This window comes from Oncorhynchus mykiss, chromosome 26 (assembly GCF_057628025.1).
Source record: "Oncorhynchus mykiss isolate SJ-2025 chromosome 26, ASM5762802v1, whole genome shotgun sequence".
NCBI classification, from domain to species: Eukaryota; Metazoa; Chordata; class Actinopteri; order Salmoniformes; family Salmonidae; genus Oncorhynchus; species Oncorhynchus mykiss.
The window spans coordinates 8,311,406-8,327,080 of NC_143047.1; the positions used below are offsets into that span (position 1 = coordinate 8,311,406).

The following is a 15,675-nucleotide window of genomic DNA, read 5'->3' on the forward strand; positions in this document are numbered from 1 at the left end:
GCTGAAGTTTATGTAGTGCTTTATCCGTGTAGCCGGAAAGTAGAGCATTGCAGTAGTCTAACCTAGAAGTGACAAAGGCACGGATTAATTTTTCTGCATCATTTTTGGACAGAAAGTTTCTGATTTTTGCAATGTTACGTAGATGGAAAAAAGCTGTCCTTGAAATGGTCTTGATATGTTCTTCAAAAGAGAGATCAGGGTCCAGAGTAACGCCGAGGTCCTTCACGGTTTTATTTTAGACGACTGTACAACCATTAAGACTGATTGTCAGATTCAAAAGATCTTTGTTTCTTGGGACCTAGAACAAGCATCTGTTTTGTCAGAGTTTAAAAGTGGAAAGTTTGCAGCCATCCACTTCCTTCCTTCCACACATGCTTCTAGCGAGGGCAATTTTGGGGCTTCACCATGTTTCATTGAAATGTACAGCTGTGTGTCATCCACATAGCAGTGAAAGTTAACATTATGTTTTCAAATGACATCCCCAAGAGGTAAAATATATAGTGAAAACAATAGTGGCCCTAAAACGGAACCTTGAGGAACACCAAAATGTACAGTTGATTTGTCAGAGGACAAACCATTCACAGAGACAAACTGATATATTTCCGACAGATAAGATCTAAACCAGGCCAGAACTTGTCCGTGTAGACCAATTTGGGTTTCCAATCTCTCCAAAAGAATGTGGTGATCGATGGTATCAAAAGCAGCACTAAGGTCTAGGAGCACGAGGACAGATGCAGAGCCTTGGTCTGATGCCATTAAAAGGTCATTTACCACCTTCACAAGTGCAGTCTCAGTGCTATGATGGGGTCTAAAACCAGACTGAAGCATTTCGTATACATTGTATAAAGATAAATCGTTTTGAATTGCCTGACACTCTATAATCAACACTCATCTCAGACTTGAACATGTGCAGCCAAAAGTCTGCAGACATGCTCACCCCCAAAACAAAATAATTTTTCTAAATTGCCATGTATACCAAACATTAATACCTTCCTTTGCCCTCAGAAGAGTCTCAATTCAAATCGGGATATGGACTCTACAAGGGGTCGAAAGCATTCCACAGGGATGCTGGCCAAAGTTGACTCCAATGCTTCCCACAGTTGTGTCAAGATGGCTTGATGTCCTTTGGGTGGAGGACCATTCTTGATACACACGAGAAACTGTTGAGCGTGAGAACTGCAATGCGGTTGGGTTTGACACAACCGGTGCGCCTGGCACCTACTACCATACCTCGTACAGAATCAAACATCGTTGTCTTGCCCATTCACCCTCAATGGCACATACACAATCCAGGTCTCAATTGTCTCAAGGCTTAAAAATCCTTCTTTAACCCGTCTCCTCCCCTTCATCTACACTGAGTGGATTTAACATCAGTAAGTTACATCAATAAGGGATCATATCTTTCACCTGGATTCACCTGGTCCGTGTAGATGTGTAATGAGAAATTGATATTTATTTCATTTCACTTTTTATATTCAATCTCCAGACAGATGGTTGTGGGGTTCACAACTAATTTCCAAGCACAAGAATCCATTCAACAATACTACTTGATTAAAAAGTGAAAATAATTCAGCTGGTGGATTGGGATCGGATTTTAAATGGTTTATTTCTGAATTGTACATAGATTAGCTTGTTGCTTGTTAGTAAGTTTAATGTCAAACCATGTTCACAGTGAGCTCACAGCAGTGGAGACAGACATGTTTACATTGCCCTCAAAACAGTCTCATAGCTGTACACACCTGCATCACTTCTTCCCACAGGTTTAAATAAACGTATACAAGTCTTAGTCTCCCTGGTTTAGTTGGTTTAGTTCATATGCAAAAAAATATTAAAATGATTTAAACAAGAAAAATAAATTAAAATGCTAATAAAAGTCTAACTGGAGGTAAAAATTTGCGATACGGAATTACTCTCATATCCCTCATGTCACACAAGTATGGCTATTTGACAGAGAAAAAGCAAGCACATCGAACCAATGTGGGTTGCATTGTAACCTTAATCTAACGATCCCAAACATACATATAATATTGATAAGGGTATCTACGTACTTTTACATACTAAACATTAGGGAAAATTAACATGTGAAGTACACAACATATTGTAAAGAAACCGCGAGTAACAGGTGAAAAACTGTGCATACCATCTCATCTTAATAAATACTTGAATTGTGCCTCGAGTGAAAGCTAGTGAAATGTCAAAAGTTGATGCACAACTGAAGCGTGAGATCGTTTCTGCATCCTTGCAGAGGCACCCTCTCGTGATCATTTAACTTGCTGTGTACGATCCTGTCCTCCAGGGGTCGCTCATATTGTCACCCAGCCTAAACCACTGCCGAATGCTGCCAGTCACATGACAGAGGAAAGCTCTGCAAACATCCTTCCCTGGTATCCTTTGCAAAAGGCACTACTGTACTGGTTATTTCTCTCACAGAGGATAAGTTCCACGGGATAATGACCTCCATTCTTGTTATTAATCCTCTAGTAGTTAAGGAAACAGTTTCACATTTGGACTGTATTCCAGTTTCATTATTCTTGAAATTAAGAGCAACAGCTGTCTCAACAAATACAACAAGCACATCCAGTCTTCTGGGGGACTGTCTGCACTGGTGTTGCTGTCAGTAATTCTCATGACGTCTGTACTCTGTGGTACCATTGGCTGCATTTTTTTGGAGGGGGCCCAGGAAGGGGGCGGGTCATCAGGATGTGACGACCTGGACGTAGTTAGCAGGGTAAAGGCCCACATCTCCGTTGGCCAGCTGCCCTTTGCACCAGCCCTGCTCGTCCTCCTCGCCCATCTTCATTAGCTCTTCACCTGAGTGATGAGAGAGCAGAAAGCACAGGGGAACATGCTTAATAATAACAACTTGCACTGTTTCATCCAGTCCCATGCATATCTGGAATTTCCCACTGACACCACCTGCTGGGAGTGTGAAACACCTTCTCAGTGCAATTACATGCACCATAATTCATCCATATTAATGTAATGTACTGGACTTCTGAATCTCAGCTTTGTTACAGGGACCACCTCAAGGCGGCAACATAATTACCGGTGTACATCATGTTCTCACCACATCCAAAAGAAATTACTTAATTATCGACTATATCACCTCTTAGTTTAGTCCGAGGTGTTCTTCTAGAAAGCAAAAGCTTAGTGTGCGAAGGCTTATTTCTTCTCCAAAGGATTGTTAACCTCTACCCAGTCTCAAATCATTTGGCCTTTTGTGATCCCTCAAGACTGGAACCAAAGTAGACTAAAAGCAAGGCCACAGTGTTAAAGTAAGGTCTTCTAAGATCTCTCTACATGGGCACTTCAACCTCTATCATCCAATATCCTCTCCAAATCCAAGGGTACACGACCCCCCCCCCCCTCTGTGTAGACATCTACTAATCTAGGAGATCCCCCCCAGACAAGGACATTAGCTCGCAGTTAGACTGGGCTCTAATGGGGGCTCAGGCTGGTTAAGCTCCACTGGGAGGGAGACTTGAGTGTGACCCCACCAATCAGAGGGGCAAAGCACTGCCTTAACGACAGCTTTATTTTCACTAGCATAACAAGGGGGGGTCGTCGTGATCATGGGAATTAACTGCTAATCAAAATAACAGACAACGTTACCCTGTGCCTTTTAGCTGGCAGGAATCATCTAGGATAAACAAGTGCATTTTGTGAAGTCTCGACAAATGACGTGGTTCGGTTCAAGGTAATTCAGACATTTCAAAAACCATAATCGTCATGACTATCAATTGCAACACTTACCTGCAGTGTTGGGTTTAAAAATGAGTATCATTTGATAATCATTTTGCTTGACACACCCTTTATTGCATTCTTATTATATACACATCCATTTTCAATGTTACTCATCCTAATTCTCGATGTTAATCTTCAACCAAAGCTGTAAATACAATGTTTCAAACAGGATATCCTATGAAAATTATATCAAGGATATATAGGAAATATATATAGGAAATAAATCAAACCAAAGGGAACCAAGGCTGATCCTATGCAATACATATCATTTCCATCAAAATACAAATGATATTGCTGCAGTGTATTCAAATCTGATGCTCATGTGTAAATCACACTTGTATTAATTCTCCCACTGTTTGTCATTCAATTTTCAACATGTTTCGACCAAATTAACAAATTATTATTATTATTTCCCCAAACAAATGGTGAATTAATATCTACGCCACTGGTTTAGCAAGACAAAGTGAGCTGTGGCTGCCTTGCAGACATTGGTCCTTGTGTCTGTGTTGATGTCCAGTGACATTAATAGGCATTAGTAGAGATTAATACCTGCTTTAAAGCTCAGCTCATCCGCCTCCTGCCCAGTGTAATCATACAACGCTCTAACTCGTACACCTTCTACCTTCTCCTCTTCCTTCTCTAACCCATTAGCGGCGATGACCTTTTTGGGGATGTCTTCGTCAGACCAGTCTGATGAGTAGTCTTTCACCCCTCTGTTGACAGGAAAAGGGGGGGGGCAGAGGGTTAGTATAACAAATCTATTACTTTGTGTAGTCCTACAAGGATGGTATGAAGAAAACAATGAATGTGTCATTTTCTCTTCCAAACTATACATTGGAGGCTGCAACCAGAAATCAAACAAAATGTCTTGTAACGCAGGGCCATGTATTCTCATTATATCACTGTAGCAATAACTTTAACCAACATAGGGTGGTAGCGACCACAGGTCCCCGCCCCCCAACAAGTTCGATCAAAGGCAACACATTAAATCAATATACCTTCATTTGATCTCCGTGCTCACACGCCAAGTTAGAGCGACACTAAGAACATCTGTGACTGGTGTACGTATGTTTAACTGAATACGGAGGTTCAATTCAAAACACATGAACACGGGCACAGGCACAAGGCCTCTGACTCAGCACTAGTACAAACACTAATTAGAGGCAGCAGCTCTCTGATACAGGAAGTTGGTAACCGTGGTCCCCCATGGAGTTAAGAAGACAAGACAAATATAGAAGCAGAAGCCAAACAGTTTTTTCGAAAAGCTGGAATAATTGGAGGTGAAACACCTCGGAGGTATACGTCTTTGGAGCAAACCAGCTTTGGCGCAAACCAACAGGAAGTTAACACAATAACTATGTCATCCTTTTGTTTGTTATGTTATTGAAAAAAAAAAAGAAAACTTGGCCTCAAGTACCAATGTTAATTCTTCATTACAAAGTACTCCTCAAACATCCATTGTCCCGTGGGAACAGTGAGTCAGAACAACAAGATAACGTGCTCCACAACTATTATTCCCAGTCTTTCCTGCTCCATTCAAAAGGTTGTATTATAGAAGAGGAAAGACAACACACTAACATTGTTCAGTACCTGTCCTAAAGCTGAGAAGAACAAACGAATAGTGGTGCAGTCGGATAAAGAGTCATCTCTAGCTCTACATTTTAACAACTCATGTGGTACAGAAGCTACGGTGGTAGTGCAGGGCGGATAGGTCATGTGCAGGTCACAGAGCGCACAGTTACCTGGTGGTCTCCTGAGGGGTCTGGGGTGCCTCCTCGCTTGAAGGGACAATGTTTGTCAGGGTGACCACATCCTCCGCCCGGCTGTTCCTCGCCTTTTGGTTGGAGATGGAGCGGTTTGACTCAGGAGACCATTCCTGGACAAACATGTATTTATTTATATTTATATGTGAGACTTTAAAAAGCATGGAACTATTTTAATGTTTTCTAACTATCACTAGCTGGTAACATATCGTTTTCTCACACATACAGAGGCTTCTGAAATACCTATTGTATTCATCTGGCCTAGTCTGTTTTATTTTATCAATGCAGTCAAAAACCACACCCAAAACACCACAAAAGAACAGCCACCTCGCAGACCTGTAATCTAAAACAAATCACCATACAAATGAAAAGATGGAGAAAACAAAATACACCACAATAAAACAGTTGACTGAGGATACAGTTTCGCCAGTCACATTATGATGCATCATCTTTGGGATGATACTAAATAACCAGAGGGCTTTTGAAGCCCTGTGCCTAGTGCCAGATCCACTACAGAGAGCTATGCTGCTCCCCAGCCAGGACAAAGGGGCCCCTGTGTCTGGGTGAAACCAGCGGGAATGCCAAAAGATTCCTAAGGCGACAGAGGAGAGCTGCCTCATTCTCACTCCCCTCAAGCGTCACAGTGGCTTTGCCTGGAACTGTAAACCAATGCCGGTTTCCAGATCAACACGCTCCTGCGTGCCAGCCAGCTATCGCCAGCTTTAAATTGATCATTATGAAGTAGAGGATTTGTTTTGTGTTCACAGTAGCTGGAATTTTCCACTAAATAGAAAAATTGCCTCCTGCATGTGCACTAGAGTGAAGGTAGTGACTGAGGAGCAGTTTTAAAATGGTCAGTTTTTAGGAACCTTGAGCTGTGTGTGGGGTGGTCAGAGCAGGCATTTAGCTCAGAGAACACACTACATACAGTATTCCAGAACCAACTCAGGTCCACATGTCACACAAGGGCCCATTCAGTGTCATCCCAAATTGGAATTTACTAACAGTTCAAGCAAGAGCTCAATATGGCTCTATGGGGAGGATTTAATTATATGAACACCTTTTACAACATTTCTTTGGCAGATAATTTGGGGTTTCATACACTGCTCAAAAAAATAAAGGGAACACTTCAACAACACAATGTAACTCCAAGTCAATCACACTTCTGTGAAATCAAACTGTCCACTTAGGAAGCAACACTGATTGACAATAAATTTCACATGCTGTTGTGCAAATGGAATAGACAGCAGGTGGAAATTATAGGCATTTAGCAAGACACCCCCATTAAAGGAGTGGTTCTGCAGGTGGGACCACAGACCACTTCTCAGTTCCTATGCTTCCAGGCTAATGTTTTGGTCACTTTTGAATGCTGGCGGTGCTTTCACTCTAGTGGTAGCATGAGATGGAGTCTACAACCCACACAAGTGGCTCAGGTAGTGCAGCTCATCCAGGATGGCTCATCAATGCGAGATGTGGCAAGAAGGTTTGCTGTGTCTGTCAGCGTAGTGTCCAGAGCATGGAGGCGCTACCAGGAGACAGGCCAGTAGATCAGGAGACGTGGAGGAGGCCAACCACCCAGCAGCAGGACCGCTACCTCCGCCTTTTGCAAGGAGGAGCAGGAGGAGCACTGCCAGAGCCCTGCAAAATGACCTCCAGCAGGCCACAAATGTGCATGTGTCTGCTCAAACGGTCAGAAACAGACTCCATGAGGGTGGTATGAGGGCCCGACGTCCACAGGTGGGGGTTGCGCTTACAGCCCAACACCGTGCAGGACGTTTGGCATTTGCCAGAGAAAACCAAGATTGGCAAATTCGCCACTGTGCTCTTCACAGATGAAAGCAGGTTCACACTGAGCACATGTGACAGACGTGACAGTCTGGAGACGCCGTGGAGAACGTTCTGCTGCCTACAACATCCTCCAGCATGACCGGTTTGGCGGTGGGTCAGTCATGGTGTGGCATTTCTTTGGGGGGCTGCACAGCCCTCCATGTGCTCGCCAGAAGTAGCCTGACTGCCATTAGGTACCGAGATGAGATCCTCAGACCCCTTGTGAGACCATATGCTGGTGCGGTTGGCCCTGGGTTCCTCCTAATGCAAGACAATGCTAGACCTCATGTGGCTGGAGTGTGTCAGCAGTTCCTGCAAGAGGAAGGCATTGATGCTATGGACTGGCCCGCCCGTTCCCCAGACCTGAATCCAATTTAGCACATCTGGGACATCATGTCTCGCTCCATCCACCAACGCCACGTTGCACCAGACTGTCCAGGAGTTGGCGGATGCTTTAGTCCAGGTCTGGGAGGAGATCCCTCGGGAGACCATCCGCCACCTCATCAGGAGCATGCCCAGGCGTTGTAGGGAGGTCATACAGGCACGTGGAGGCCACACACACACACTACTGAGCCTCATTTTGACTTGTTTTAAGGACATTACATCAAAGTTGGATCAGCCTGTAGTGTGGTTTTCCACTTTAATTTTGAGTGTGACTCCAAATCTAGACCTCCATGGGTTGATAAATTTGATTTCCATTGATCATTTTTGTGTGATTTTGTCATCAGCACATTCAACTATGTAAAGAAAAAGTATTTAATAAGAATATTTCATTCATTCAGATATAGGATGTGTTATTTTAGTGTCCCCTTTATTTTTTTGAGTAGTGTATATACTATTTGATAATCAGTAAATACAGGCAACATATTTATTATTATAAGCTTGCAATTTGCATTGTAACTCACGTTCAATCAAAGTCAATAGACAATTTGTTTACATAAAGGTTAGACAGACAATGTCCTTTACCTCAAACTGTGGCCAGTTCATGCTCATGCCAGGTCCATGGGTGTTTCTCCACCACCTCAGATCTTCGCTGTCATTGGCTGCAGTGATGGTCTGGCCCAGGTCACGGTACAGGACCTTGAATCTAAGGGACAAATTCCCTCTGTTAATCACTGGAGTCACATTACCCACACTCAACACAATACTGTGGTCAGTGAGCAAGATGGATCAACACGTGTACGGGATGCAAAGCGCAATTATCTAATGCGGACATCTTGGGTATAAATACACCAGATAACAGGGGTATGTGGAAAAATGAGGGCACACGTTTCAAAAAACATTTTATTATAGGAAAAAAAATAATAACTTTGTACCATTTTTTTTTAAAAAGGAGGAGGATATGCTGAGCTCCACAAATAAAACTAAAATCACAGTAACATTTTTATTGGAATGTGTGACTGAGGGTGTTTTTGTTGCGGGATTGGTGGACTTTATCCAGTCGTACCCATAGATCAACTCTTACTTTACTAGGTTCGTCTCAATCTCTGGTCATACCAAGCTATAAGAATGTGGCAAAATTCCACTGAATATTTGCTCAGCCGGAAGGCCAGACCAACCATCAACAGTTCCATGGTCACCTGGCCCTTGTCTAAATAGAGTAAGGACCTGTTATGAAAGACTGGTAGTTAATGGACAACACCGGCAGTTGAACATTCCCTCCTTGTGTACACATACTGTTGAACAGAAACGTAGGCTAATTCTACAAAATAGTTGCAGTATTAGATTCCCATGCTCAAAGTTTACTGTTCAATCTTGAGCAATTTATGCAACTGTAAAACATGACTAAGGTCTCAACACCATACCTGTAAGCGGAAAAGAACACCCAGTACCCAACTCAAGACACGGAGAGTTGATTTTTAAAGAAATGTATTTGTGAACCAAGATGTATGTTTGTTAACTATAACTAGATGTGTCCAGAAAACAAAAAATGATAACCTCCCCCAAGATATTTGACAGTTGACTTACAAGGGTCGAGGTACTAGGTCAGCAGAAGGTGTGAATGTCATACCCATCCTTGCTGGAGAGGTCCAAATGTTTGTGAATGTCCAGCAAGACCTCCTTGAAGAAGCACAGCCTGTTCTTCTCGGCCTCCTGGGTGATCTCAAACACCTGCTCCATGTCCTCCATGTAGCGCGGGTTGCAGCGGTTCAGCTCCTCCAAAGCCTTCTCGTAGCGCTCCTTCGCCTGGAGTTGAAAAACCAGACACACAGCCAACTATACATCTAGCTTCAGACACAGAATCGCCATCTTCACGTGCAAAAATATTATACCATTTGAAATATTTATACATTTGAAAGACTTCCTGGCTTTGGTGTGGCTAATGTTGTTCGTTATGGGGTGTAGTCTCACGAGATTAGCTGTGGGCAAGTAAACCGACAAAATCTAGTTTCAGGATTTACTGTATAAATTACAAACTATCCCTACATTTTAAATTAGGTGGAGCTCGGTTTATAGGAAAGCTTTTGATTACTAACTCAACTTCAAAATGGGACCTTACGCTGCACTTCCTACAGCTCAGACATAGTGGAAAATGAACAACAGCCTCCATAGATCCAGCCAGTCAACAACAAAAAAAAATAGCTCAGTCTTTCTGCTCGTCACTGCAAGGCTGCCACCTGACAAGCCTCATCCCGCCTCAAGCCTCATCACGCCAAACAGTTATGTTTTTTTATTTAAAAAAAAGGCACGTCGGTGTGTGCTTCCCCACCCACAATTTCACACTTGATGACAGGCTGCCTCTAGACAGCACACCCAACTAAAACAAAGCTTTGTAGCTGCACTGAGCCAATTCCACCGACCCCGCTATTTAGACTGGACGGTCCCATTAGCTGAACCTATAAGGCTGGTACAAATAACATATTGAATGCTCAAGAGGTTGGCTTGTTACTTGTGTTCATGGGCTAAAGTACAGCATGTAAGAAAAAAAACGAAATGACCTCAAGCCTCTTGACTAACAAATGTTATGGAACCTGATGACTACCTAGATGAACACGTATTGTTCACATATGTGTAGTTTCAGTACCTTCTCTGCTTCCTGGTTGCATTTCTCAACACGATCTGTAAATTTGCGGACCTCTTCCTGCGACTTGGTGGGGTCCGCCTTGGCATGGGACTCGCGAGTCAAAGCAGTCTTCTCCTCTTTACGGGCCTGCTGGTAACTCTTCTTAGACGACTCCACCTTGGACAGAGGAATTCCTCTGTTTACTACCACCACCAACCACACATCTATTGTATTTGGTACAAGTCATTCCCTAGGCTCTAGACCTCAGCTGAATCTGGTAATTAATGGTGTGGCTGTTGAACAAATCAAGGAGACCAAATTACTTGGTGTTACCTTAGATTGCAAACGGTCATTGTCAAAACATATAGATTGAATGGTTGTAAAGATGGGGCAAGGTCTGTCAATAATAAATAAAATGCTTTTCACACCACACTCCAAAGAGAGAGTCCTGCAGGCTCTAGGTTGTGTCTTATGCCGATTATTGTCCAGTCGTGGTCCAGTGCTGCAAGGAAAGACCTAGTTAAGCTGCAGCTGGCCCATAACAGAGCGACACATCTTGCGCTTCATTGTAATCAGAGGGATAATATAAATAGTCTCTCTTGGCTAAGACTTGAGGCGAGACTGTTTATAGAAAGTAGTGACACAGTCAGTGTTGAAAACTCCTAATTGTTTGCATATTCAACTAACACACAGCTCTGACACAAATTCAAAGTGTATAGTATTATATAGAGCCATTATTACACTACATTACCAAAAGTATGTGGACACCTGCTCGTCAAACATCTCATTCCAAAATCATGGGCATTAATATGGAGTTGGTCCCCCATTTCCTGCTACAACAGCCTCCTCTCCGCTGGGAAGTCTTTCCACTAGATGTTGAAACATTGTTGCAGGGACTTGCTTCCATTTAGCCACAAGAGCATTAGTGAGGTCGGGCACTGATGTTGGTCGATTAGGCCTGGCTCGCAGTCGGCGTTCCAGTTCAATTCAATTCAATTCCAATTCCAGTTCCAATTCATCCCAAAGGTGTCCAATGGAGTTGAGGTCAGGGCTCTGTGCAGGCCAGTCAAGTTCTTCCACACTGATCTCGACAAACCACTTCTGTATGGACCTTGCTTTGTGCACGGGGGCATTGTTATGCTGAAACAGGAAAGGGCCTTTCCCAAAGCACAGAATCGTCTAGAATGTCATTGTATGCTGTAGCGTTAAGATACCCTTCACTGGAACTAAGGGGCCTAGTCCAAACCATGAAAAACAACCCCAGACCATTATTCCTCCTCCATTAAACTATACAGTTAGCACTATGCATCGGGGCAGGTAGCGTTCTCCTGGCATCCGTCAAACTCAGGTTCGTCCGTCAGACTGCCAGATGGTAAAGCGTGATTCATCACTCCAGAGAACATGTATCCACTGCTCCAGAGTCCAATGGCGGTGAGGTTTACACAACTCCGGCCGACACTTGGCATTGCGCATGGCGATCACAAGCTGCTCGGCTATGGAAACCCATTTCATGAAGCTCCCGACGAACAGTTATTGTGCCGACGTTGCTTCTAGAAGAAGCAGTTTGGAACTTGGTAGTGAGTGTTGCAACCGAGGACAGACAATTTTATGTGCTACTGCACTTGGCTGTCCCGTTCTGTGAGCTTGTGGGGCCTGCCTCTTCGCGGCTGAGCCATTTCCACTTCACAATAACAGCACTTACAGTTGACCGGGGCAACTCTGGCAGGGCAAAAAATTGACAAACTGACTTGTTGGAAAGGTGGCATCCTATGACCTTATTGAGCTCTTCAGTAAGGCCATTCTACTGCCAATGTTTGTCTATGGAGATTGCATGGCTGTGTGCTCGATTTTATACACCTGGGTGTAGACGAAATAGCCAAATCTACTAATTTGAATGGGTGTCCACACATATATACGATACATATACACACAAACATATGTAGGCTGTGTGCCATTTTAAAATGGATGAGAATGTTCTTGTCAATTAAATTATTAATTATAATTTTTTAACATTTTCAGTCCTGTGGGAATCGAACCCACAACTCTGGCGTTGCAAGATAGATGTTCTATCAACTGAACAACACGGGATAAGCAACATTAATGTTCAGTATTTTGTCATATTTCATGTTTGGTGTGGACCCCAGGAAGAGTAGCTTCTGCTTTCGCAACAGCCGATGGGAATCCTAATAAAATGCCAAATCAAAACAATATGTACAACTGATCTATTATTGGTCATTCAGGGTTGATGATGTATGAAGATTAAACGGGTTAAAAAAAAAAGCTAAATGAGTAGAGCAACACTCACGTCTTTCAGTTTCCGAACCCAGGGTTTTTGTGCCTTGCGGAAACCTTCCTCTGCCTCCTTTGTCTCCCGGAACCCTCCGATCATCTGCTTGTGGAAGGCATCTTTCTGCCAGTTACGGACCTTGTCGCTGTCCTCCACAGCCAGGTGCTCCTTCAGCTCCATGTGGATCTCACTCAGCCTATCAGCAGCATTCATGAAGGCATGCCACGCCTTCTCCAGGGTGCCATACTGAGGCCCTTCAGGTAGAGAGAAGTCACAGGGTTAACGGACACGTTTCACACCAATAACACATGGCTCCATGTCATTCAATGAGAGTCAAGTCGTTATCCAACCAGAGAAATGACCTACACTACCGGTCAAAGGTTATAGAACACCTACTCTTTCAAGGTTTTTTTCTCGTTATTTTTTTTTTACATTGTAGAATAATATTTAGGACATCAAAACTAATTAAATAATGAAATCACGTTGTAACCAAAAAAAGTAAAGTCAAAAGATATTTTCTTGTACTTGAGTAAAAGTATTTGGTTTAAAATATACTTAAGTATCAAAAGTAAAAACATCAAATTCCTTATATTAAGCAAAACAGATGGCACAACCATCTTGTTTTTTTTTATTTACAGAAAGCCAGGGGCTCACTCAAACATAATTTACAAACGAAGCATGTGTGTTTAGTGAGTCCGCCAGACCAGAGGCTGTAGGGTTGACCAGGGATGTTCGGTTGATAAGTGAATTGGACTTTTCCTGTCCTGCAAAGCATTCAAAATGTAACTACTTTTGGGTGTCAAGGAAAATGTAAGGGGTAAAAAGTACAATATCTTAAGGAATGTGGTGAAGGAAATTTTATTTTTTACTAAAACGTCACCCCACTACCAGGCCAACTCACCTTTCTCCACCACACCCCTCCACTTCTTGGCCCAGTCACTCAGCTGCTGGGAATAGCCCTTCTCAATCTTGGCCCTCTCCGCGAAGCAGCTGACGAGCTCGTTGCACAGCTTGTGTCCATCGTCGATACGCTTCACCGTCCTCTTGTAGTGCCCCGGCTAAGTAAAGATGGACATATACTTGTGTAAGAAAGACCTGCTACATAGGGAGAAAGTCGTGGAAATATGGCCGTTGACTTGTGGTTTAGAAAAATGTAACAGTTCGAGAGAAGACTGGGAAAATTTGACAACCCACAGTTGACCTCTGCCTACAGAGAGCACATGAACATCTGGACAATCATTCCAGAGGGGCCTTAGGTTGCAGAAAATGTCAAGACTTAGATGTCAATGCCTCAGCTTATTTTGTTGACTGCTGCAGAGGATATGTAGTACATATCTATGAAACCATTCAAAATTAACTGAAATTTCAATTTGTACCTGTCAACATAGCACACAAAAATCAGACTGATTTGTCTGCTGGTTAAATGGGAATGCCACAGGCCAACAGAGCAGGTGACTACTGCTGCTAGTTTCCCTCAGAGCAAGTGATAACTTGATGGGGCAGGCCTGATGAGGTGGGGCAAAAGAGGAGCTAATGGGGGGAGGAACCTCATAGCTAGGGCATGGAAATATAAATCAGCAGGGACTCATTATGTGTGTTGCCCATGCAAACGATGGAAGGCTGCCCGAGGGGGGCAGTCCCGTGGTAGTCCTACTTCCACACTAGATTGGTCAGCGCCACAGGGTTGGCAGCCCTGAGGGGGTGTAGTTGTTGAGCTTACCTCCCAGAAGCTTTCGCAGCTCCCGACGTCTCGCAGGTCTCCATTGGAAGACATCTCGGGGTCGCCTTTACAGCACAGAATGATGGCGGCTATCTGTTATAACCGAGGGGAGAACAACATGTAAGACTGTCGATGGACTACAGAGCTGGATATAGTTATGTGAAACCCACTCAAAAGTCTGGGAGTCAAATTCAAGAGAAAAATGCAGGGAAATTGCCAAAAAGCTACAGCAGAAACTACCATGTCATCACAAGGGAAAAGTAAATTACTGCCCTACTTGGCAAGCATCCATAGGGTTAATACAAGAGCAGTGGCTGGGCAGAATTTTTTAGGAAAATAACTGACAGTATTTTTAATTTCCCCCTTCTTTTCACCCTGACCCTGCTAACTTTCATGTATTTTCTGATGAAGCAATCCACTGGCATTACGCCACATCCTTAGTCTGTAGAAAAGGCCCCATAGCTTCTCCTCACAGAGCTAATGAGTCTACCCTAAAGGTGTAATCCAGTAATCCCGTAGGGTGAGGGGAGAGAAAGGAGCAGAGCAGGTCTCACCTCTGAGTGTCTGTCTCTGTCAGAGGATTGAGCCGAGGCAGACTAGTTTTAGCCAGGCTGGGGTTGCATGAGATAGATAAATTATGCCCTGTCATTGAGGTTAACCCACCACCACACTTAGTCAGCCATACTAATAGCAGGTCTTATCTGTTGCCAACCAAAATAGCTGATATGTTTTTCAAGAGCGAAAACTCTGACACATCCACATTCCTTGAGCTCTTGTACTCTCATATGCTTGAAAATAACTTGTTGCATGGTCAATTGACCAAATAATTGATTTTAAATTAAAACAATTGTCAAAAAAAATATCCAATCTAGATCCATTTTTTAAATTCCCACCTCAAAAAAAATGAACCGTGTACAGAGTTCACATTTCCCTATACATCCACATCCCCTGGTCCCTTTCCTGATTGTATTAGCTAGCAGTGCCAAGGTCAAATTGCTTCCTTTGACAGACAACTTGGAAGGAAGACTGGGGATTCTGGGGACATTCATTACCAAAGCTATCCAGCGGATTTTGCACTGCTAAAAACACCAGCCGCTCCCTATCAAGTCTGAAAACCCACAATTGAAATGAAAAATAAAAACTAACTCTGCAAAAGGATTTGACCACAAACCTGTGGACTTCGTACAGCACAAATGCTTAACAAAAATATAAAACGCAACATTAAACAATCTGTGGCATTGTGTTGTGACAACTGCACATTTTAGAGTGGCCTTATTGTTCCCAGCACAAGGTGCACCTGTGCAATGCTGTTTAAAATCAGCTTCTTGAT

At 43.2% G+C, this 15,675-nt stretch overlaps 1 protein-coding gene across 12 annotated transcripts in view; it reads right to left on the minus strand.

Annotated features, from left to right (window-relative positions):
* Positions 1-1,587: 1,587 nt before the first annotated feature.
* Positions 1,588-15,675, minus strand: part of LOC110506314 (protein kinase C and casein kinase II substrate protein 3) — a 29,117-nt gene continuing 15,029 nt past the window's right edge. For 7 of the 12 annotated variants that reach the window (XM_021585842.3, XM_036963519.2, XM_036963520.2 and 4 more), the window contains 9 exons: positions 14,346-14,438; positions 13,527-13,683; positions 12,644-12,879; positions 10,360-10,515; positions 9,346-9,521; positions 8,301-8,421; positions 5,487-5,620; positions 4,294-4,457; positions 1,588-2,811 (listed from right to left, as the gene is read on the minus strand). In XM_021585842.3, the coding sequence (XP_021441517.3) occupies positions 2,696-2,811; positions 4,294-4,457; positions 5,487-5,620; positions 8,301-8,421; positions 9,346-9,521; positions 10,360-10,515; positions 12,644-12,879; positions 13,527-13,683; positions 14,346-14,399 (1,314 nt within the window). In that variant the 5' untranslated portion in view covers positions 14,400-14,438 and the 3' untranslated portion in view covers positions 1,588-2,695. The remainder of the gene's footprint in view (positions 2,812-4,293; positions 4,458-5,486; positions 5,621-8,300; positions 8,422-9,345; positions 9,522-10,359; positions 10,516-12,643; positions 12,880-13,526; positions 13,684-14,345; positions 14,439-15,675) is intronic. The other 5 variants (XM_090221906.1, XM_090221904.1, XM_090221905.1 and 2 more) reach the window with 1 other exon arrangement.